This window comes from Phaenicophaeus curvirostris, chromosome 7, assembly GCF_032191515.1.
Source record: "Phaenicophaeus curvirostris isolate KB17595 chromosome 7, BPBGC_Pcur_1.0, whole genome shotgun sequence".
NCBI classification, from domain to species: Eukaryota; Metazoa; Chordata; class Aves; order Cuculiformes; family Cuculidae; genus Phaenicophaeus; species Phaenicophaeus curvirostris.
In genome coordinates this window covers 12,223,341-12,247,877 of record NC_091398.1, presented here as the reverse complement: position 1 = coordinate 12,247,877, position 24,537 = coordinate 12,223,341, and the positions used below count along the sequence as shown (strand labels likewise).

The following is a 24,537-nucleotide window of genomic DNA, read 5'->3' as shown; positions in this document are numbered from 1 at the left end:
GAAACAGTGTGACCAGCAGGTCCAGGGAGGTTATTCTCCCTCTGTACTCAGCACTGGTGAGATCGCACCTTGAATCCTGTGTTCAGTTCTGGGCCCCTCACCACAAGAAGGATGTTGAGGCTCTGGAGCGAGTCCAGAGAAGAGCAACAAAGCTGGTGAGGGGGCTGGAGAACAGGCCTTCTGAGGAACGGCTGAGAGAGCTGGGGTTGTTTAGCCTGGAGAAGAGGAGGCTGAGGGGAGACCTTATTGCTCTCTACAACTACCTGAAAGGAGGTTGTAGAGAGGAAGGAGCTGGCCTCTTATCCCAAGTGACAGGGGACAAGACAAGGGGGAATGGCCTCAAGTTCTGCCAGGGGAGGTTCAGGCTTGACATCAGAAAAAAATTTTTCAAAAAACGGGTCATTGGGCACTGGAACAGGCTGCCCAGGGAGGGGGTTGAATCACCATCCCTGGAGGTGTGTAAAAGATGGGTGGATGAGGTACTGAGGGACATGGTTTAGTGGTTGATAGGAATGGTTGGACTCAATAATCCTGGAGGTCTTTTCCAACCTGGTGATTCTGTGACTCCCTGGTGCACAGCCATGCAAGGCACTCATGGATGGCCCATGGCTTGTGGGAAGATGGGAAAGGAGCCCTGAGGCAGGCTAACCTGTGTTTCCCAGAGCATCGGTCTCAGTTGGTGACATGTCAGTTTGGGAGGGTCTCCACGGTGCTGCTGCTCTGAGGAATGGGACAGGAGTTGGGAGAGAGGGTTTTTTAAGCCAGAGCTGAGAGAAATTGCTGGGGAAGAAGAAACACAGAAAATCTGGTTTTTAGTGAAAAGTGAGTGCCAGGCCTGGAGCTGCATGTTGTGGGCGGCTTTGTTTTTTGCCTGAGCCAGACACTGAGCTGAGGGGGATACTGGCTCTCCAGCCATAGTCTTCTGCAAGTGTTGCCTTTGCAATGTCAGCTCATCCAAAATAAAGAGATTTGTGAAGGAAAGCAGGATCAAACCGATTTTTTCTAGGCAAAGTCCCATCCCAGACAGATAACAGCATGTTTTTAAGGATGGTGCCAGCTGGCTTTTTACTGTGGAAGCTCCCTTGCATTCTGCAAGCTGGCAGGTGTGGCTTTTTCTCCTGGGAATGCTCTGGGGTACAGATGCTGGGATGGGGTGGGAATGAGCACCTTTTTTGCACCATGGGCCCATAATGCTGACCATGACCTGATTGAGACATCTCCAGACTGACGTTGACACTTCTGGAGTGTTAGTGAACAGGTCTAGGCTGCCAGTGCAATTAGCCGTGCAGCTTGGTCACCAATGACGGGAGCACCAGGGACGGCACAGACTTTGCAGCCCCTTTGCAGGCCCAAATGGCAGCAGAGGTGACGTGCACTCTGGAAAATACAATTCCAAATGGAGAAAAAGGTCAAAATGGGCATTTTTGCTTTTGTTTCCCCACAGGCCAAAGGTTCTAGCCGGCATTGCTGGTTTTTTTTGATTGCCTGGCTGCGTTTCAGTGGCTGGGATGGACCCACTGGGTATGGTGACCCCCAGTCTCATCAGGGTGCTAGGCAGAGAGGAGGGGTGAGCTGGCAGTTCCATTTTTGATCATCACAGGGAGACAACCCCTGCTCAGGGCTGGCTTTACCCAAGCACATAGGCATGGGTGGGTATGAATGGGTGTGCAGAGCCTCTGCTGGGGCTGGTCATGGGGCAGGGAGGGGCAATGCTCAGACATTGCTTCTCAAGCAAGAAATGAAGCATCGTGGAGAAAGCATATGCCCTGCTGTGGCCCAAAATAGTGCTGGGTCTGCTCCAAGATCTGGGGCTGGCGTGCGGCAGCCCAGGGGATCTGGCTCAAGAGCTGCCATTCTGTGGGGCTGGTTGGGCAGCGCACACCCCATCCCAGTTGCTGGCAGACTCTGCCGTGGGCTGCTCCCATCTGGGGGCCCAACAGTGACTCATGCTTTCTATAAACACATTTCCCGATGGATAATGAATCCCGGCCGTTGCTGCCTTTGGGGAAAGCTCTGGACATTCTTTGCAATGCTCTCCCTGTCCCACTCCTCCTCCCCTCCTGGCAGCCCTTCTGCCGTGCGGGATTGGTTCCTGATGCTGAGCAGAGCCAGGGCTCTGAGGCCCTTTTTCCAGCCATAGTGGTTTGCTTCTCAGGCTTCCACATTAACCCTTCCCAGAGGGCTGCACTGTCAAGCTGCCCCACCACTCTCCATGTGGCTGCCCTGCTTCCTAAGCCAAGGCTGTGCCAGAAGAGCAGCGTGTGTACCCACTGGGACCCCCTTTTTGGTCTCACCCCAACCTCATCCATCTAACCAGGGAGGGTCCTTCAAGCAACAAAAGCTTTATTGCAATTACACAAATAAGCCATGAAATACATTGCAAAGTAGCGGGGTGTGATGGATGATGAAGCAGCGCAGAGAGGAGCAATGGGGAAATGCTTGCAGAAGGAGGTACTGCTGCACGCTGGCTGCAAGCTGCTGTCCTGCGAGCTGCTGCTCAAGCCCCGTCATCCTGGTGCTGCCCCATACCACAGCCAAGGGAGCAGGGTCTGTGCAGCCACAGGCAGGGGGCTTTGGGAAGCCGGCCCGAAGGGTGCCACGGAGGAGAGGGAGAAGCTCACGGGAATCTGGCAGCATCTTCAGGGGTGCTCAAGCATCAGCAACTGGCACCACGTCCATTGCGGTGCTCCGGTCAGGCGGTGAAGGTGTTCCTCCCATGGGGATCAGGGTCTGGAGAGCTAGGGGATCAGTCAAGGGAGATAGTCAGGGCTCAGCCAAGGCTCCAATATCTGTGCTTCCCCCTCCCAGCCCCAGCCACGTCTTGTAACCCCACACAATGCCCTGAGCAACACTCCAGCCTGACGCTGATCACCTGCTCCGCAAAAGGCAAGCCTGGGTGAGCCTGTGCCCAGGCTGAACTCAGCTACACCAATGCAAACCTCCCATTGCCACTGGACCTCACACCCAAATACATTCTACGCAAGCACCCTGGGCTGCCTGGTGAGAGGTGGTCGCCTGGTGTGCTGCAAGATTTGCCTTGTGTGCTTTCCCTGGGTATCTAGAGTGGCTTTTTGGGAGCCTCAGAGCAGCCCAAAAGTGCTAAGGCCACAGGCTTTGTGCACGGAAAATGCCTCAACCCTGCACCACACGCTGTGGGTGTCCCCAGGCTGGGTATCACTCCCACCTGTTTCTCTCTGTTCCACAAACATGGCCTTGAGGATGGTAAATGAGGAGATCCAGTGCTGCTGGCCCCAGGCAGCCCAGGCAGCAAAATTTGTGGGCGATGGATAAGAGTGAGTGCATCAGAAGGCTAGGGGTGATGAGCAGGAGCCAGCAGCCAGGAAAGGAGTACTGGGAAAGGGTGCACAACCCTACCCCACACCTGCCTTTGAACAGCAGGAAGCCTGTGAGTAGATTTTGTGCTTGGTGTAGCACTAAGGGGGGAAAAAAAGCACACTCTGCCCATGCTCTGACCAACAAGGAGCCATGGTCATGCAGCTCCAGGCTGCCGCAGCAAAGGGAATCAGCTTCACAGGCCGAATCTTGCATCCCAGGTATATGAGCACATAAGCAAATGCTTTTTTTTTCAGTCCAAATCCTACTGTGAGCATTCCTGTGTTTAAAGATGCGCTGTGCCATCCAGTGCATCTTGAAATCATTGAATTTCAGCCTGAAATGTTTGGAGGGGAAATCTACTCAAGGCAAGAAACAAAATATAGTATGCAACTGAAAATCTGTTTTTAACACAGAGACAGTGTATTCTTCGGGGTATCAGCTTTGCATCTTTAAGTGGCTGCTTACAGGCAGTGAGGAGCCCCACACCGTTTCTCTGCAGTGCTCCTGATTTGGAGCATAGCTGCATGCTCGGCAACACACAGCAGCATCCCATAAGAAAACCACAGCACTGGCTGCAGCAGCAGCTGCAGGTTACATTATTGCAATGTCAGGGTGAGAGGAAGGGTCCCATGAAAAAATCCCCACACTACTAAATGAGAGCTTTTGAGTGAGCAGGTCATTAAGCTGCTTTGCCCTCCTTTGCACTGGGCAATCCTGTTGGATTTCCGTTGCAGCTCATCCCAAAGCCATGCATGCAACCCTGAATTCATGAGTAATGTTGCTCCATCCCTCCAGTCAACTATTCCCACTTCCCCAGAGCATCAGGCCTTGGAGTCTCATCTGAAGCATCAAACTCAGAGCCAATCAGCATTCGTTCCCTTTTTGGTCCAGACGCAAATGCTTTTGGACACAGGCTTTTCTCCAGGAATAAATAATGCCACTGAGATGCTACTTGCAGGGAACCAGAATACAGTGTTCCAGGAGAGTTTCAAATACAGAAGTCCTCATACACATTGCAGCTTTCCCTTTCAGGATCAAGGCTATACTTTCTAGAAAGAGCAAATGTTTTAAACCAGCAACAGGCCACAGTTCAGCATGGGGCTCAGCAACGAAGCCTCTTCCCACCACTCCATTTTTATCTCACTCATCTCTGAGCTGCTTTTGTTCCCCTTGCATGGAGGCACCCCAAGTATAACTTCTGGGAAAAGACATCCCTGCGGTTAAACCGCCTAAACAGGAGTGTGGGAATCCAGAACCAGCCTGGTTTCACACTTGGCTTGATTTAATCTGGGGGATGCTTTTGAGCAATCCAGTGTCTCATGTTCCTCTTTGCGGGACAGCTGTGATGAGACAGAGCAAGAGGCAAGGCTGCACATCTGGAGTCAAAGGAGTTGCACATCTGGTACATTCAGTACTTCCTAAAAGTCGCTGCCACGTTACCCTTTGGATGGAGACTTGGGGCATGACGCACAGCACAGTGGATTAAGATCCACAAATGCTTTTTCTTTTCTTTTTTTTTTTTTGAAAGGAAAGCAAAAATAACTGTTCTGGCAGATCTCCAGCTCCCCCATGACATCCAATACGGGAGAAGAGGAATTGCATTGACCATGACCTTTCTGCAAGTCATTCCATCTCAAGCTCTGCGCTCGCGCCAGCTGCAGACACTCCTGCTGCAATCCAAGGTGCAGCACTCCCTGTGCACGCCGACAGTGAGGGCTGGAGACCCTCAGGACCCCTCCAGCAAAAAAATGTCCCTCTGATGGAAAGTGCTGGGCTGGCAAGAGCAAATAGTCTTGGACCAATGTAAAGCGGGGCTTCATGCCACCAACCACATTCAGCTAGTATAACTGGACCAGTATAGTGCAACTAGTATAACTGGAGAGCACCGGGACACTGATGGCCAGAGAAGTTGCTAGCCATGTGCGCTTGCCCTGATGGGCTAGGGTGCTTCCATGAGGGTCCCAGCACTGATGGGGCAGTGGGACACAGTGCCACCCGCCTGCTAGGTGGACGTCACTGGTGCGGGGGACACAAATCCCCACTCGCTTCTCCTACCCAGCAGCGTGGCACGTCTTCTGCAAGCAGATGGAGCAGAAGCTGGGAGCACTCAGCAAGCAAAGGCCGCCCACGCCCCATCTGGAACTGGAAAAGCTGGTCAAGGGGGACACCTAGTGACCAGCCTGGGGGTCGGGGACCGGTGTATCACCCCCGGGGATAGGGGAGATGGGCTGCTGGGCTCTTATCTGCAAACGGCGAGAGAAAGGTCTCAGAGAAGGTTTGCACCGAGCCTGCACCATCCTTCCACCCCAGTGGCCAAGAAGAAAATGAGATTAAGGACGCACCCCTCCCACAGCACAGAGCGATCCCCCACAAATCCTACCTCTGCCGGCACTGGAGGGGTGAAATTACCCTTGCTAATGGCCTAATTGGCATAATTAAAAGTGACTAGTATGAATACATTAAAAAAAAACAAAACCAAACATGAATTACAACCAAAAGAGAGTATTACATTTAAAGAGTCTCCCTGGTGAAAGTCACTTTCCCTTAGGGGAAGTAATCTATTTTTTTCAACCCTGTTATGTACTAGGTTTGCAAATAAAGCCTAGAAGAAAAGAAAAAAAGCACATAGGAATAGTCTAGACAATTAATTTTGGGAGTATGACCTGGGAAAGGTGTAAAAGGGAGTGGAAACCTTCAGCTGAAGCCCAAGGGGCTGAATGAGGACCCCAGAGAGGAAAGACACCATATTCTGGGACAGGAAGAGGCTTCGGACCAATACTTTCCTGCCAAAGTAACAATTTCCCACAAAATAACACATTCCCAAAACACTGGAGTGAGTAATACTATGTCGGTTACTTCCAGAAATGTTGAATCATTTTGTCTGGATAAAATGCTTTGAGCGAGAAAAAGCAATGCATTAAAGCAATTCTGTTGATTAGCATTCACCTTGTATTAAATATTCACTCCAGTACTAGAGATGTGAATATGTTTTTTTCAGTGGCATGTCTGTGGATGCATCATCTGGAGTTCACAGAACATTCAAACTCAAGACATATCACAAGTAAAAAGCAAAACATTGAGGCTATTTCCAAAGAAAATAGCAAATCTACTTGAAGCCACACTAAAGAAATCAAAGCTGACTTTGATACAGTCCTTGTGATGTTGTTATCATTGTTGTCATCAACATGCTCCCAGAAGATGCCGCAATTCTGCAAACATCTCTTTCTTGAAGCCTCACTCAAGCCCAGATGATGATGGATGAGCTGCTAGATTCCCAGATAACACTGGAGTAGAAGGTAATGGCAGAAGGAGAGATGTCCTGGCCATGCAACCATATCCTTCACTGTTCCGTCCCCTGCAGGATCCCAGCTGACTGCTTTCAACAGGCTGCCCTCTCTCCAGCCCTACAGCAAAGGGCTCAAGTTCCTTCTTGCTCCCTCTAAAACCTACATGCACAGGGCAGAGAGGCAGCAGGCTGGCCTGTATCTCTCACTCTGCCAAGGAGAGGATTTTTGAGCAACAGGAAGCAAATAAGCATTTGCTTTGTAGGGGCCCAGCATAGAGTTATAACTTTTTTTTTGCATGCCTAGTTTAAAAAAAATCCAGCCTTTTTTTTTTTTTTTTTGCAGGAGGGCTGGCATTTCCCAGCTAGAGTTGCTAGTTATAAATCTTCTCCAGACAGATAAAACAAAAAGCATCCTCTATCAGAGCAATAAGCAGAATTGTGATTGATTTGGTACACTGAGGACCCTTTGTCTGTTCAAGTCCCTTGGAAATACCTAGAGATTTAAGGACCATGCAAGCAGGCATCGTTCAGATAAAGCAAGCTGGGAGAAGCCACAGGGAGAAAGCAAAACCCAGTCCAGTGTTCTGGCTTCCAGGACAGCACATTTCAGCAATAGTCCTTAAAAAACATATCCCAAGCAGTGCTGGAAGGTGCTGGAAGATCTATGAGACTCTCGTGCTGCTCCACACAGAGCTGCAAACAGGCAGCACTCCTGTAAGGTGGCCACTACTGCTGGGATCATCCCTTGTCCCCTCCTGGTCCTGTGCACTGTTCCTGGGCTCCCATGGGCCCAGGTCCTGCTGCAGCATGCAGCTGAGCAAGAGAGCTCAGACATCTGCCTGATGCCAGAGCAATGCTCATATCTGACCTCCTTTTGCCCACTGTCAATTCCTGTGGTGGCTCTACCAGCAGGCACAGTCTCACTGTGATGGACGTATCCCAGCGGGCTGGGACAGGGACAGAACCCGGAGGGGGATGTTATCTGAGGGTTCACTGGCATGGGGATGGGTGTAGACATATTGCTGCCTGCAGTCTCCTCCTCTTTCATAGTCTCTGAGCTCAGTTGCATCTGGCAGACCCAATCTGGCATTTGCTATTTTGGGCAGCGCTGTCTCCGTGGAGGTGGGGAGTAGCACGGAGAGCACAGCACACAGAGCAAAGAAAATCAGGGCAGTCATGATCTGCAGAAACCACAGGTCCACACACAAAGCCATTTCCACATTCATTGTAATTGGCATGCCATTAAGGTTCCATACCTTCCTCAGGGCATAAGTGTCCCACACATATACGAACTCTAGAAATGCAGTGGCTCATGATGGATTTCCCTGTCTTGGGCAACATACTGCTGCTGCTGCTAATTTTTAACTGTGCCCTGTGTGCCATAGCTTTACAGTGCTCCCGTATGCCAAGAAAGCAGTGCAAGAAGAGGCAGGCTGCTCCTGCCATGCACCTTGTTTGCTTTCTGTGTGCATCCATCACTTAACAGGATCTGCTTTTCCTCCAGCTTGTCCTACACCCCATGGGAGATCCAAGCCACAGCAGGATGGGTTGGCTCCCTCTGCATGCTACCCCTCCCTGAGGAGAACATCACCCCATGCCACTGGGTGCCATCACTCTGCTTGAGAGGGGTGACAGTGGGATGTGGAGCTTCTGCTGGCCCTGGCTCACAACCCACACCACTGTGGTAGCCCTGGCATACTGACAAGTGTTTATTTTCATGCTGGATCTTACACACAGATATTCTGTTCTTTCAATAGGGAAAAAAAACTGAACAGGACCAGAGTAAGGAACAGGAGAGGATGAGGAGTACCAGTTGCCCATTGCTGACTTACCACCTTGGCAGGTGGCTCTGTGCTTGCTCTGGCCAGTGTGCATCTTGGGGGAGGCCCCCAAGGTGCTTGAGCCCCTACTCTCCTCCAGCATCAGCACAAATACAAGGGAGGCTGCTGCCCCTCCCAGGGGCAGGTTACTGGCTCCACCTCAGACCTCGTAGCACTGTCCAAAGCACCTGTGCCCCCGGAATGGAGAATAAGATACTCTTGAGTATGTTCAGATGTTGGACCATAGGAAACGCACAGCTGAATCCAAATTGCCAGGGAAAGCAGAGCAAGGGGTTAGGAATGAGCAGCAAAACACCATATGAAGGAGCTGGAAGCACCTTTAAATACTCCAGAGAGCTGAGCACTCCTGGGTTTTAGAACAGCTAGGACGAGTGAATTATTGATACTCAGCAGCAGGGGCTGGCAGACACCTCCACCTTCCTGGAGCTTTGCCAGAAGTGGGCTCCTGGGCTGGGGGAATGGACCTGCAAGGAGAGGTGATGATGCTGCCTGATACACACAGGGAGCAGGCATGCGTCACCTTGCTCAAGCAAACTCATTCCCTTCACCCTCTCTGAGCTGTTCTATCATCCCTGGCAGCTGCTGAGCAGCTGCACTGCCCCTGCCCATCCCTAGCTCCACTGATGTGGTGTTATCACCTGGGGTCCCCACCACAGCACCGTGTGAGTGCTGAGCAGTCAGCACTGGTGACAGAAGGAGAAGTGGTCCAGTATCTTGGCAAGAAAAGGCTGCCAGCGATACTTGCTGACACTGGAGGAGGAAGAGAGGGAAAGACCATGAAGATTTGGGGGCTCACCTGGAAAAACAATATATTTCCCATGTGGTATGGTACAAAAAGGTATTGTGTGGCTGCTTTCTATGCCTGGGGACATGGTGTATCATGATCCCCTCATTTGCAATACAAGAAAAATGCATACCATACATTTTGTACAGTAGGAAATTAACTGATGGAAAATATATGTGTTTCTTCACTTGAGAGGGAAGAGAGAGAAGTAAAGCCTGGATGCAGAAGGCAGTGTCCAAGGGAAGGGATTGGGGCACAGACATGGCAGATCTGTCCAGACAAGGAACAGTGAGAGATGTTTCTTGTCATACTGTAACATGTAAATTAACTTTAGGGAAAGCTAAAAGCATTGTGCAAGCCAAACACCCTCCCCTTCAAAAAAAAAGAAAAGCCTAGAATTACTCAGGAATTACATCACTTGTGAGGACCTTCTCTAAATAAAATATTGTCATAATAATAATAATGATGATGACGATGATGATGATGATGATGATGATGAAGGGTTTTTATACAACCCCAACATTCCCTACAAGCAGCTAAAAAAGTGTGGAAGGATGCAAAAGGAAGGGTGGGGCTGGAGACGACAGGGTGACCCAGGAGAAGAACAGTCGGAGCCCATCAGTAGCAGAGCTGCACAGACATTTATTGAACACAAACAACGACAAACACAGCCGGCTCACAGAGCTTCCTGAGCTATCGTCCAAAGGTTTTGCTCATGATGATTGTCAAGAGTGCTTTCCCCTGGGGGTGTGAATCTCATACAGCTGAATTCTTCCCACTTCTAGTTGCTCATGAGTCAAAAAAGAGAACCATTTGTGTATGTGTGTGTGAGATTCCCTTTGTTTAGCATGAAAAATGGCTTGTCTGGACCCTGCCATGTTGCAAAGACAGAAGTCTGTGCATGAACCCATGTGTGTGCATTGGCTTGGCTCCCCCACATTCTGCTTCCCAAATAACTTGGGGTGAAAACTAACGCCTTACCCGGAGGGCAGAGATGCAAGGTCGCAAAGGTGAGCCAGGACAAGCAAAGCAAACAAAGAGGGAGCCTCGAAGGAAGAAGGGTGAGAAAAGTAAGTACTCTGAAGCACACACAGCTCTGGGTGGCTTCACACGTCCATAGGCTACAGCAAGTACCGCCAAAGTCAACTCAAATGTATAAGTAACTACTCTAGACCAACACTAGAGGCCCCATCATTTCTGAAGTCTCACCAGTGGAAAAAAACCCAACCCCCCTCCCCATCCCCCAAAAAGCAGATGAAGTAATAACACCGTACGCTGTAAACAAGGACCATAACCAAAGAGATTAGGAGCAGCCTCGGGAGCACAGTAAGGAGCTCATAAAGAAACCTTACAGTGTGTGCATATGCATGTGTATTTATATATATATATATATATATTCGTTAGTAAAGAAAAGAGTATCTGTGGAGGCAAAGGGAAGACGGTAAATGTACAGGCAGTACAGGCTGGGTGGAGTGCCGGTGGCTGGAGAGGGTCGGGTGGTGCGGAGTGGAGGATGGTGGGTGGAAATTAGAGTGCGCCCATTCCAGTGACCTCAGACGTCAGCCTAGAATAGACAGGGGCAGAGAGAGGGGTGGAGGGGGGAGACAAAAACAAGCGCTTAATATCTGGAACAGAAAAGAAAACGAAGACCCTGTGAAGCAGCACTCCTCCTCTCGCCTACATTCTGCTCAGACAAGGGGCAGAGCATCACTGGGTAGCTTGAGCACATGGGGCTTGGAGGTCCCTGTGGTCATGGCAGGGCTGGAGAACAGAGCCAGCTCAAAGATTGGCTGCCTTCCCCTCTCCTCACTGCTGACAGGTAATGTCTGTTCTGGGCGCTGCACTGTGGCAGAGCTGCCACCCACCACACAGCTTCACTTCTACCAGCAACTCTCCTATAAAGGACAGGCAGCTGTCCCAGCTCCCCTAGCTTCTTCATTTTGCTCTGGGTTTCAAAACCATGGTAGAGGCAGAGCTTTGCCTTATTGTGCCCCGCCATCTCTGTCTCCACCACAGCACAGGCTGCAGCCCACCCAGCCCTTTCCAGTAATGAAAAGCCACTCGTTTTTCTTTTCTTTCCCTGTCTTGTCTCAAGAGGTCAGGAGGATTGGCAAGGAGCTGCAGGGAAAGCCACTCAGCCATGCCCAGAGGTGTGGGGCCAGCCCCATCCCACTCCTGAGCAGTTGTAGAGATGCCATGGGTGTGGGCAGCAGGACAGCAGGGCAGGATGGGATGGTGGAGGTCTGTTGCAGATTGGGGCTGAGGTGGGTTGGGTGCAAGGAGGAGAAATCACATACAGACCTCACCGGAGCTCCCAGTTCACACCCCAACAAATGTCAGAGTTGCTGCCAGCAGCTCCCCATTCTTGGGACCCAGTCAGCAGCATCCCGCAGCCACTCACGTCCTGGGTTCGTGTGGCACCAACTCTGCCCGCAGTGAAGGGGAGGGATGGGCAGATGGTCTCAGCTTGCACGGCTGCACCAGGAGGGCACGAAGCCACTGAAAGGACCCGTCTTCCCTTAAACTCCCCATCCATGAGTCCATGGGCACAGGCAAAGAGGTCAGTGTGAGCACCCCAGCCACGGCTCATCACCAGCACAGAACTGGTCCCCAGCCGCTCTCCAGATACGCCTCCCCTACACACTCTCCTTGCAGTCCCTTGTCGGATCCCTGGTCCCCCACAGCACAGGAAGCATCGCTCCCCAGCCGGAGGCAGCGTCGGGACTGTTCAGCCCCTGCAAAGTCCTGTTGCACCAAGCTTTTTGGCATGAAAAGGAAGCAATTAGGCCGTTCCCATGTCTTGTGTTTATTGGACTGATTATTTTCATTGGATGGAGAAAAGCCTTTGGGAGGCCTGGAAGCACGCAGAAGAGGCTCTGAGGCAGCAGTAAGCGATGCTGGGATCCCAGTGAGCGGGTCCCAAGTGATGCCTCCCCACCACTGGCTCAGGTCCGTCCCCATCCCTGTCTCCTGCCTTGTCCATATGGAAAGACGGCAGTAATTTTGCCCACCCACAAGCAAAATCCTCGAGCAAGGGCGGTGGGAGGGCAGGCGATTGGCACAACCTGCGGCTGCTCTGCTGGCAGCAAAGTGGCTCCCATTTTCCAGCCAAAGCACTGGCGGGGTGAGAGATCCCACTGGTGTCGTCTGGTCCTCGCTCAGAGGTCTCAGCAAGCTACCATCCATCCCAGTTGGCCTCAGGAAGCCCCTCCTGGCCTGCGGTGCTGGGAGCGAGTGCTGCTCCCACCACGCCAGCAGGATGGGTTCAGCCGTGGTGGGAGGTGGCGGCAGGTGGTGGGGGAGTCTCACCTGGCGTTGATGAGGTACTGCGCGAGGCTGATGTTTGCAGGGGTTCCTGTGATGGTAATTTGGCGCTCCGATGACCCTTCCGTGGCATTAGCGATTTTGATCTGTGCTCCCGACATCTGCCGAATTTCATTGATTTTGGTCCCTTGGCGTCCGATTATGCAGCCTATTAGCTAGAAAAAAAGCACGGAGGGAATGTCTGAGAAGTGACAGCTTTGGCAGCCACTGGCAGGACGCAAGCACAACCACGTGGCACAGGCCAGAAGCCTTTCTCCCTCTGCTCTGAGGCATGAGTGACCTTAATGCTCATGAAAACAGGAGAGGGACAGCACAGTCCTCCCAGGACACATCCAGCAGCCTGCTCTGCCCAGCTACTTGAGGGGAAAATTTCAAATAACTGTACATACTGCCCAGCGTCTCCGAGGACTTCAAGAATGGTGAGGTGTTACACTGGGCTCATTTCACTAGTAATAATTTTCATGGTCTAGTAATTGGTCAATGTTCTGCAAGGATGACAACAAGTCATCTTGCAGCATGTGCTCTGCACTTATCCCCTTGCCAGGCACAGTAAGCCTGAAGGTGGCTATAGCTGATGCTTCACTAGAAGAAAATCAGCCTGCCCCTTGCCCAGGGGACAGCCTAGCTACAAGGGACACCTCATCAGGTGCAGCCACACACCATTGATAGCCTCACATTGCTAACCCTATCCCACAATTCTATCCTGCTGGGACAGCCTTGCTGCATTTGTTACCCCCTTCAGCTCTTTCAGTGCAATTCAAAGGTTCACAGGCATGCACATCATTGACCAGAGAGCATCACGCGGCTGTGGCACTCGCAGAAGAGGAGAATCCTACATGAAAACTTGTCTTTCACACTCTTGTGAAAAAAATAGAGCCAGCTAAAAGCTTGTATTTCCTCAAATGTCCATCCCTTGAATTTCCTCAGTGGTTCTCAATAGCTTGACTTTCCTCAATGGTCTTATCTTTGCTTTTGCTCATTTGTGCATTAAACCATGGTTCCCTGAAGCTCCTCCGCAACTTGCTAACACATAGCAAGATGTCCAGCTTTGCCAACAAAGGCGTTAGGTGTTTCTGCATACTTTTCTTGCCCATTACCATTTGAGCTTCTTTCCAAGGTTGCACTTGGGAATTTTATATGCAGGACATTCATCTTGGCACCTACTGGATTTCTGTCACTGTAGAAGTGGAGACAACTACTCCTCCAAATGTTCACTGGTTCTTTTGTCAGACCACATGACTACCTTAGTGGTTTGTTCCATATAGACCTAAATATATACTCCACTGCACTGCTGGAAGAGTATTAACTATTTCAGGGGCTGCAGCATGATGGTCAGCCCAAAAGCTGCCCATCCTGGTCTTCAGGACCCAGAAGTAACTCAGAGATGCTTCAGCAAATGAAAATCCCTTATGGACCGGGAACCTGCTGGGGAGATCTGAGGAGCCAAACTATTCAGCGAGATGTTCAGCGGCATTCAAGCTGAACAGCAACCAAGTTTCTCCTGGATAGTCAGAGGAACAGCAAGACGGATATCATCTGATTTTCTTGAACTGCAGCGCAACTCCAAGCTGATCTACACCACTAAAACACCTGTAGATAATTTGCTTTACGAAACTCAAACCTGTCCTCTGCTTTGAGGGAAGGTGGCAGAGGTGGCCTTCAAAACAACAGGAGGCAGAGCTAAGGAGGCATTTTTCAGCAGGAAGAAAGATGCAGGTGATCACATTTAACACTGCACAGGTCTGATGAGAGCTGGTCTTCTGGCTAGTGAATGCTCTGAGTGCTCCTGGGTCCTGTGGGAAGTCCTCTGGCATCCTTGCCTCCCATGTGGGCCCTTTTGCAAGGGGTCAATTGATATTCCTGAGGATGGCCTCCCTTTTGCCAGGGTTACAGTCCCTGATGCTCAATAGACGTGGCTGTTGCAACCTCAGGAATGCCTGCCAAGCTGCTCACAGCCTCCTGGAGGGGACTTCTCACTGGATGGACAGAAGCAGACCCAGGATCAGCCTTGCTGTCATCTCCCATGGGCTCCTCTGAGGATTTCAGTCAGCAGATGCTCAGAAGCTGTTTCACTGCTGCATCTCTTGGGTGGAAGGCCTCTCAAGTGTACTCGATGAGCAGAAGTACCCAGCAACTCAGCCAGATTCATTGTCCTTCCCTTGTGCTGCCAGGCATTGGTGAACAGCTGGAAGAAGCGGCAACAGCTCCCAGACCTAGTCCAGAAACTCCTAATGAGGATGGGCTTGAAAGTGTTTGTAAGTTATAGAGGTGGAGACAGACACTGGAAGTCATCCCCCTGCTTGCCTTGATCCTGATTTGAGCATGGTCTGGTTATCAGCCCATTAAAACTGGTAGGCCAGTTCAGAAGCAAGTGAGACTCTTGGATCCAGGTGCCAGCTATGTTAGGCTCTCCATCCCACTTCCTCCCACCTGAGCATCCCCAAGCACCCTCCTCTCTCCACACTCACCCAGCGTGATTCCAGCCTCCTTACAGCAAATGTCCCAGTCACACCCAGTGCCTCTATCTGTAAGACCCAAACACTGACTGCCACCAGTACTAAGATGAGACATACCATCCTTCAGATGCTTGTGAGGCACTTTGTGGCATCAGAAACGCTATTTACTTACCTCCTATTCAACCCCCTCCCTGCCCCCCAGTGACTACACTTGAGTGGAAACATCATCTCCAGATTAAGCAATTATAGTTTAATCAAGGCTTGCTGAGGAGCTCTCTTCCCTTCCCAGTGCAGTCCACTGGGTGTGTTTCATGAGCGCTGAGTTCACTTGAACGGGAAAAGGAACATCGAGGAGTATTGTACCCAGAAAAGCTACCAACAGGGTAAAGTCCAGTGGGTACTTTATGTTGCAGGTTGCTCCCCAACAGACTGCACATGGCATGGGTGAATGTGGTGGAGGGGCACCTCTGAATGTATTTAACAAAGTCATAGGCCTGAAGCTTATATATATATATCTCTAAATACACAGACATACATATATATATGTGTACACACATACACACAGAGACCAAGGAAGCACTTGGATTTACTTACATCATTGGGAATGGTGAGTTCATGAGTACTGGCCGGGGGACTGGCATCCAAACCTGGGCATATGCAAGGGAAAATGGTTATAGCTTGCTGAAGCAGCACAGTAGAGCTCCGCTGCTTTCCTGCAACAGTCAACACTGCAAAGGCTGCGTCCTGTTTCAGGGCTGGGAGGGGAAGGGGATCACACACTCTGGTACAAGGAGGAAGAAGACGGTTGCTACCTGACTCTTCTGGAGCTGGATGCCACTTTCCCCTGCATTCCTTCAGCTGGCCTTGCAGGTGGTGTGCCACAAGTGCCTCGCTTCCCATCCTCCATCTTCCCACTGGGTATGGCTTCAGAGGAGGGTGTGTTACAGTGCAGGGCTGCAGCATTGCCACAGACAGGTGGGAAAAGCACTTTCCCACGAAGCCCTCCTCAAAACAGCAGCTGAGAAACCCAATCCTAGAGGCAGAGACCCTGCTAGTGGGAGGGTTGTCCATGCTCCCTGCAGCACACTCTGGACACAGCAGCGCAGAGGTGCTTGGTTGCAACAGCAGCTTGGTGCCCCAAAACTGGTTTTGGGGTAGGGGATGATTTTCAGGTCACAGCCCCACAGCTGAATTCAGCAAGCTGAATTGAAGCCAGACTGCTAAGATACACATGCTAGCTAGAGCCAGGACTGATGGTCTCTCTCACTCCCAAGGGAAAGCCTGGCACACAGTATGGCCATCGAGAGCCTGCTTCCCTACAAAACTACATGGCAAGGAGTGAAGGCAGCAACGTGCTTCCTCCCAGCCTCTCCTGCACCTGGGAGGAAATTCTCCTCCATAGTGGGAAAGGATGGAGCCAGCCGGCTCCCCTGTGTGTGCAGCTCCAGAGGGAAGAGGACAGGATGCCTTCACATTCCTAGGCCGGGTCAAAGCCTGCCTCTCCCACAATTTTCCATATTAAATCACCTCAATATTGAAGCAGGGATGTCCTGTGTAAAACCTAAGAGACTGAAGCCGCCTGGTAGCTAACAGGAATTTGCAGTAACCTCAAAAAACCCTCATCCATATGATATGAACTACTGAGGAAGGCTTTTAAGAGCAGTGTGTGCAAGAGTCCAAGACACTTATGCAGAGAAAGAAGTACAAGGAGACTGGAAGTGCTGGGCTGCTACAACACAAGACAACAGCAGCACTGAATCCCAGCAGGGTTTCCTCACGTTCCACGGCACTATGCTGCTGCCTTAACCATGCTGAGCAACTCCTCTAAGCAATGACCAAGTTTTGCTGGCCTGCACTTTCATCGAGGCGCTCTGCACACAGATGACAAGCTCCAATCCAGTCTTGACAGCAACAGCCACCTAGATTTTAAACCCCAGCAGGTCTGAACTGGTGTCCGTCTGGGTAGCAAGCAAGATTTCTACATTACTAAAATGAAGTCTTATATTTCAATCCCATTTGAGCATCAGCCCTAGAGAGCAGAATATCAGGTATCTTTTATTTGCTTTTGCATGATTCCTGCCTTTTCCCAAAAGCAGCTTCCCAGTTGCACCTCACCTACAGAGACACAATGGCTGAGTACACCACACAGGCGCCCACTTGCAGGATGTCTCTCTACCATGTTTTTGACTTGGGAGCACATATAAAGGAAGGGAATGGGGATGCAAATCCTCCACTCAGCAACCCTATGCCCTCCTTCACCCCTGCCAGGTGTACTAATGCCAAAAACTGCACAGAACAACTCCTGCCCAGGTTTTACACAGCATGCAACGCTCAACACTGACTTTATAGCATGTTGTGCTGGAAGAGACATTTCACTAGCCCTGGACTGTCTTTCATGTCAAGCCTCCTCACAGTCTAGGGGCAAATGGACTTCATTTAACACAAAGACTCATCCCCCAGGGCGAAGGTGTCCGCATCTCTCAGCCACGTGATGCAAGGCTCAGATTGAGAGAAGTATGGGCATGGCAGAAAATGTCTTCTGAAGGGACCTTCACACTGGAGACGGGGTCAGAGCAGCACTAAGGCACCCAGGGGTCTTTGGAAATGCAAGCTGGGCTGCTCAGATTCAGAGATAGGGCCCTCTGACCCTGCACTCCGTTGGCACAGGTGCTGCTGAAAGCCCTGGGGCATGTGGTGCCATGGTACTGCACCAGCCCTGCATCACAACAGCCACTGAGGAATGGCCATATCCTTCCCCATTACCTGGAGATTTTAGCATACCAGATACTCCTTCCCTGATACACACATGCAGCCCCCACAGTTGTAAAAATGGGAGATGGGGGCAGGGCAGGATTAGTACCTTAGGTGATTGCAAAGGGCAAAGCAGGGCATGCAGAAAACAAGGCTGCACAGGCTGGTATCATCAAATATATTTTGAGGCATGCATGCGATGTACCCCCACCAGCCGCAGAGCACGCGTGTGCCCCAAGTACACCTGGGAGGTCTGGCTCACGTCGTCTACGAGTCTCCAGGTCTGAGGATAACTCCTCTAAGCAGTGGTAGGTTATAAAAGATAAGCACATTTGGCACATATGGGTGAATGTGTGGGACATTTGACATCAAAATTTCTCCAAGATTGCAGCCATGCTTTGGCTCCTCAGGGTCCTGTCCCACTAAAAATGCAGCTCACCCTGAATGGCTTAGAGATGGCTAGAACTGTGTATTATTTCTGTTCTCACAGGCATTTTTCTCCTGTTTCTGAGCAAAGTTTATGCAAAATTAAATGAAAGAATAAGGGTGATGGCACTGATGTCTTTCCATTACATGGACTGTAGTTACACGCAAACATAAAAAAAATAAACTCCAGGCACTTTTCTATTCTTTTGACATACTGTACAAAGGAGAATGGCAGGCATGGTGCTGCCCAGTCTCTCCCTGTCCACCATGAAAACCTGCCGTGTTCCCAACAAATACCACTAGAAGCACAATAATATCTAGAAGCACAATAATGGCACAGTCCTATTTAAGAAACATATTTCAAACAAAGCCTCCTTATTTCCCTGTAACTTTGTGTTTTACCTGATGATTGGCCCATCAGATTTTGAGCTTCTTCGGAGGAATGTAAGGGCAGCTTTTCTCCTGAAGAGCAAAGAAGAAACAGATTTAATGCTTTTGCCTTCGAGGAGATAAGCAATGTCACTTCATCTAGGAAGCTCAAAATATGATGAACATACTGTCAGAAAAGGCATTTCCATCCAGCACTTTGACCACTGAGTAAGCAAAGGTACTTTAAGTATCACCATCCCCTAAACTCTACCTGCTTCCCAGGTCACTGTGAAATGCGTTAACTGCCATGCCAGCTTTGGGGACAAGGCTGCTGAGCCATGCAACGTCTGGCTGTCCTCCTGCCAACATGGCTGCCTATGGCTGTGGCTCCTTCCCATCGCTCTCCCCGGCATGGGGATGCCATCCTGCTCGGCACCGCTCCTCACAGACACCGCAGCAGCATCCCCAGCTGGCATTGAGCCATTCCCCCTGAGAAAGCAAGGATGTCCCACCAGGGTCTCGATCAGCACATGGTGGGGGATGCTACCTCCTTCGGGTGGGGAAGGATGGCAGACTGATGCTCATTGCTTCTGCTAGGAAAGCCAGCAAAGCTGGTAGCAAGTTAAGCGTGGCTTTGCGGGAGCAATCCAGACGTGCACAGTTGGCTGAGAGCTCGCCCATGAAGACTGTAACCCCCAAACATCTGTCTAGTCTCCTTTCCCCATGGACACTGCAACTTCAGTTCTACTTGCCCTGCTTGTTTCCATTAAACGGCATAGGTTTAGAAAGAGAGAGAAACTCTACAGGTAAGAAGAGAAGGATATCTAGAAAGGGCGAGTGGGTACGTACCAGGGAAAGCGGGGGTGGTCTGTCCAAGGGGAGTAAAGGGGGTTTGCTGCATAGCCAACTGGTGGAGCTTGGTCAACTGCTGAGGGGTAGGAGGGACATTAGAGCTAAGAAGGTTATTGTCATAGAGTACAACAAGTCACACCGAAAATCAAGAACAAAATAATAACGGAGGAAAAAAAAGAAAATAGAAAAAAAAAATCAAACCAGGAAGCCATGGTGAGACATGGCAAAAACATTAGCAGAAGGACTTGGCCTGGGTAAAATGCAATAATGCTCAAATCTTTCACAGAAGTGCTTGATCAGGGTCTGAAGTACAATACCAGCAAGAAGCCCATTCTTAGTTTCTACCCCTTGTCAAACGGTTCCGCTCCTTTACCACGAGTGCACAAACCGGCTGCCGCCTACGGTACTTCCAACCACTGCCTTCCCCTCCCAGGCTCTGCAACATGCAACCCAAGGCATGTTCAGGGTAGCTTTAGAGCACAGAAGCAATCTCAAAGGCACTGCCACGATGGTGGCCATCATGTGCCAGCAGCCAGAAAGACCCTCTTTGTGCTGCTGGAGCTGCATCGTGACCACTTGCCATGCAGCAAACAATCTTGTGCTGCACCTCCGATGGGAAACACCTCTGGGAGGTGGACAAACTTCAGCTTTTAACCACAGCTCAATACAAGTGCAAGCCTCTTAGTAGTATTGGGAAATATGGGCTTCAGCCATGACCAGTAGGTATTTCAGATCCTTGTATCCCTTGTTGTGCCAGGTAGGTTTTTCGTGCCCCATCAGGAAGTGGTTGTGTAGAGAGGAGTTTGTTTCAAATACATTTTGTGCTCTGTTTCACAGTTCCAAATAAAAAAAATAAAACAAATAATAAAACAAAACAAAACAAAACAAACTGGGCTGAAGTCTAGCAGTGAGCAGGAGGGAGGGTCTTTATCACCTCCCACTCGGCAATTTCACAGATGCGCAGAGGGTTGCCAGGATCCCAGCATCCTCCAAATGCAAGCTGCTCCCTGCACCCGTCCCCTCTCCAGTGAGGGAGAGGCAAGAGTTATAATTGACATATTTTGGGGGAAACAATACTCAAAAACCTCCTTGCTCCTGCAGTGTGGCTGGGGAGGGAGTGCGGGGAGGTCTGGCCAGCAGCAGTGAGGGAGAAGCGCTGGAGAGAGCAGACCCAGAGGGCTGAGCACACCAGGAGAGAGACTGGAGGGAGGCAGCAGGGAGGGGATACACCTGAAGTCCCCAGAGAGGTGCCCAAGGGAGCCTTGCCTGTCAGAGCCATCTGGACTTTCAGCCTCTGCTGGCTTAGCGGAGAGATCCACCACAGCATGAGAAGAGGCACAAGCACGTCTGCCTCTGTGCATCACAGAAAATAATCCAAAGGTGCACTACAGTGGGTTCCTGCTGAAGCACTGTCAGGTCTGGATAGGACCAGGCATGTCACTGCTGCTTTTTAATTTAAGAACCTTCCTGTTTCCTACCAAATTAAACCCAAGTGAGCCTTGTTTGCAGAGCTCCTTGTTAAAACCAGTGCCACGGGAGGAGTCCAGATGAAACCTCTGGTCTCTTTGCTCCTCAGAGCCCCTCAGCCTCTAGCTGTACCCAGGGGCAGGTGTCCTGCTTTTGCCCGATGGGGGAAACACCGAAATCCTTTCTAGTACTGATTTAGAATATTTTTAAGTCATAGTTTGGATAGTAGTATTTACCAAATATCCATAATTACAGCAATGAGAAAGCCTGCTAGAGGAGAGGATGGCTATGCCAGCATTAAAGCAAAAGCTGCTGCATGAACACTTATGGTGCATGAAACACCTCCTCTCCTGTTTCCTGGAAAAAGCTGAAAGCAAAATCCTGTGAGCATTTCTTCAAACTCTGGTTTTCCCTGCAGGGCACCAGCACTGCTGGGAGGGATGGGAAATGACAGGACAGGAGTGCTGGGACCAATGTACAGCCACACCAAGCATCACAAGGAACCCACAGCAATACAGGGTTAAATCTCCTTGGCTGACAGCCTGCTGTGTACCTAGGATTAATGCCCTGGCTTGGGAGCTTTCCTGTGCTTGTCATTTACTTCACTCCCAAACACCCCTGTCTCCTGGTTGCCACAGCTGTCCTTTCATCTCCCATCATAAATTTTGCAAAGGCATCACTTCCTGACTGCCTTACATGTACATGGGCAATACTGAAGCCCTTCATGACCCAAAACTGTCACTGGCCTGTTTTTTTTTGGGGAGGGGGGGAGGAAATAAAAATCAAGTCAGGAGTTCATATTTTAGCTTTGGCATTCAAAATTCCACCCACTCTGCAGCCACAGGTCTGCAAAAGGTGTCCACTAAACAGACAAGAGCAAGGGCAATGCCCTAAAATCATGTTCAAGACTGGCTTCTGTACCAAGCAGTATTTAAAATGACCGATCCTTGTGAGAGATCTACGAGAGTAAGGATGGAGCATATGACCCCTGTATGAACAACTTTTTCCAGGTCTCAGCAATTCTACTGGGAGCAGGGCAGAGCGCAGGCAGCAAATGACTTAAACGTATTTTATTCCTGTCAGTCAGAGGAGTGGAATAACAAGGAAAACACTAAGGTGTCACCACTGTTTGCAAAGGAAAACTGGGACAAAGAGAATATTGATCTGCCCTCACTAAACACATCCAAGTATTTACAGTCGGCTTACGGAGCAAAAGTGAAGTGCACACAATTAAGAACATTTCCAAGCAACCATCACCACAGAACATTCAAAGTACATGCATACTGGTGTCACACGGAGAGCCAAAGCCAGGCCTCCACTAAATTGGGTGAGACTACTGCTCCCTAGATCAAAATCCAGCCTGCTGCTCCTAATCATTCCCATGGGAAGTGTGCATTCATGGTACAGAACAGCCTTGTCCCGCTCTCCATCATGCAAAAAGTAATCCCATGATTTAATACCCAACATAGCCACCAGAAAGAGGAATATGAGCCATGTCAAACTCTTCCTGTGCGTGGGATGGCTGGAGAGGGCTTTCCACCCAGAGCACACTGCATACAATGGAGGCGCATGCCCAGAACAGCCCGTTGCACTCAGCCCCCACTGCAGACTCTTGACTCTGCATGTCAGCAGGAAGGGACCTCAACCACTGTTTTATCCCTTCTGAAACATATTTAGAAAATCTCAGCTTTTTCCAAAAGCTACTCCAGCACATGTCAGCCGCAACAATGTCAGAAGCCCAGCAGCTGTGTGCCAACAGCAAGGAGCTACTAGCATTGCTGTGCTTTTCATAAAGAAACCCTTTCAAATACACTCATTTTCTATTTCTGTTGGTACTTTTATGTGCAAACCTGCCAGCAGCCATTCCCTACGTGTGCCCACACAGATGGTTGTGGCTTCCTGACCCAGGAGCCCAGCATGAGCAGGGAGATCCAAGCATCAGCAACACCCATCCCCGTTACAAGCCTGTCTCCACACAGAGGAGTGTGAGATGAAGCAGGGACCATGCCTGCAATACCTCCCTGGGTGACAGAGAGCCAAACCCAGTGAGACAGCCGTCAAACCCAGGGTGACTGCTTCCATCTGGAGCCCAGTTCCCGTGCAGAGCCCTCGGCAAGGTGAGCTCCAGCAGCACAGTGGGCAGCTCTCCTCTCCATCCCTTGTGGGGATGCGGGTGGCACTCTGCCCAGCCTCAGCACCTGCGTCTCAGTCACCCAGAGCTGAGAAGACCCCCTGAAAGGCACATCTCTTTCAAGGAAGAAACCACACACCACCACAGCTCTGGCTTCTCCCCACCCCACCAAGGCACTCAGCACCTACATAAGCCTTTGGCTTACCGATACTTTAAGGATAAGAGAAGTAGAGGGGAAAGTAGTCTTTTTTTTTTTTTTTTTCACTTTCTTTGTGTGTTTTGATAATTTTGAGCCACAAAATGCATAAAGTATGGTTTGTCTCAGAACAAAGGGATAGCACTGAACAAGGCAAACAATTTAGCATCAGGCCAAGTCCTCAGAATTAATTAATTAGTGCTAACAGGCTGAAAGGCTTTTCAAGGTATTACAGATACTACACATGGCTGGTTACTTTGAAAATATGCTATTAATATTATTTTCTAATATTAATATTATGTGAATTAACGGTAGCATGCAGGTGACATAAAAGGGTATAAGAAAAATTAGGGTAAAACTCACATCCGGGTGTGGAATGGCGTATTGTCCCTGAATTGTATAGGCCTGCAAAAGAAAAAACAGATGTTACTAGGGCTGGCAGGAGATGGTGGTAAATACCCGTGCCTCTGCAGAGACTGCTTTCCCTGGGTTTTGCTCCTTTCCATCTGTCGTGGGGTAAATGTTGCGAATGGAAGGGCTAAAGAGCTCAGCCTTCATCCTGCTCTGCCCAGGACCACACGCCACTCCCACAGGGAGTGAGCGCTGCGATTCCGACACACCTCTGCCCTTACTCTGCTGCTGGTGAAAGCAGGGTGCAGGATTTTAGATTTTGACTTAACTGACTTAATTTTGAGGCTGAACAGTATGAACGAAGCACTTTCCATGCAGTGCGCAGTTGCCCCTGGCCAGCCGAGGGAAGAACACCCCTGTGCTGCATTAAATTCACTGGGGCAGCGAGTCCTTGGGGCAGGAGGGAGACGTACCCCTTCGATCAAAGCTGGAGTACGCTGAGCTACCTAATTTGAAGGGTTTGGGCCCAGTCTGGCCTTTCCAAAACGAAGAAAACAGCTCTTTAAAGGTGCCACAATTGCATGGAGAGGGAATACTGGGCTTTGCTGTGCAAAGGAGATTTATCAGACCAGAATTATCTGTGTAGCAGATGCATGGTAACATTACCACTGCCCTTTGCGCCTAAACGTGATCCTAGAAAGCAAGCCAGTGCAGCAAGTCTCTCTATATTTTCAGGTGTACAACTCCCAACACAGTTTACATCTATCCAGTGTATTCCAGTGCTCTGCTTGGGGGAAATGCATTGCTGTGTAGATAACAAGCCGGTGCTGATGTCTCACCAAGCACGGAGAGGGCTCAGGGACAAGGCTGCCTGCGCTGCAATGCCTTTCACCAGCAGTAACTGACAAATCCATGCAAATATCTGCTAGGCAAATTGTTTTTCTCATTGTTTGTGGCAATACTTTCT

General features: G+C 50.1%; 1 protein-coding gene across 31 annotated transcripts in view; it reads right to left on the bottom strand.

Moving 5' to 3' along the window:
- Positions 1–2,351: 2,351 nt before the first annotated feature.
- Positions 2,352–24,537, bottom strand: part of PCBP3 (poly(rC) binding protein 3) — a 59,035-nt gene continuing 36,849 nt past the window's right edge. For 4 of the 31 annotated variants that reach the window (XM_069860860.1, XM_069860872.1, XM_069860882.1 and 1 more), the window contains 6 exons: positions 23,583–23,624; positions 19,423–19,501; positions 18,607–18,666; positions 15,622–15,674; positions 12,557–12,726; positions 2,353–2,738 (listed from right to left, as the gene is read on the bottom strand). In XM_069860860.1, the coding sequence (XP_069716961.1) occupies positions 2,693–2,738; positions 12,557–12,726; positions 15,622–15,674; positions 18,607–18,666; positions 19,423–19,501; positions 23,583–23,624 (450 nt within the window). In that variant the 3' untranslated portion in view covers positions 2,353–2,692. Of the gene's footprint in view, positions 2,739–8,673; positions 10,812–12,556; positions 12,727–15,621; positions 15,675–18,606; positions 18,667–19,422; positions 19,502–23,582; positions 23,625–24,537 lie in introns of those variants that run through there. The other 27 variants (XM_069860866.1, XM_069860868.1, XM_069860867.1 and 24 more) reach the window with 16 other exon arrangements.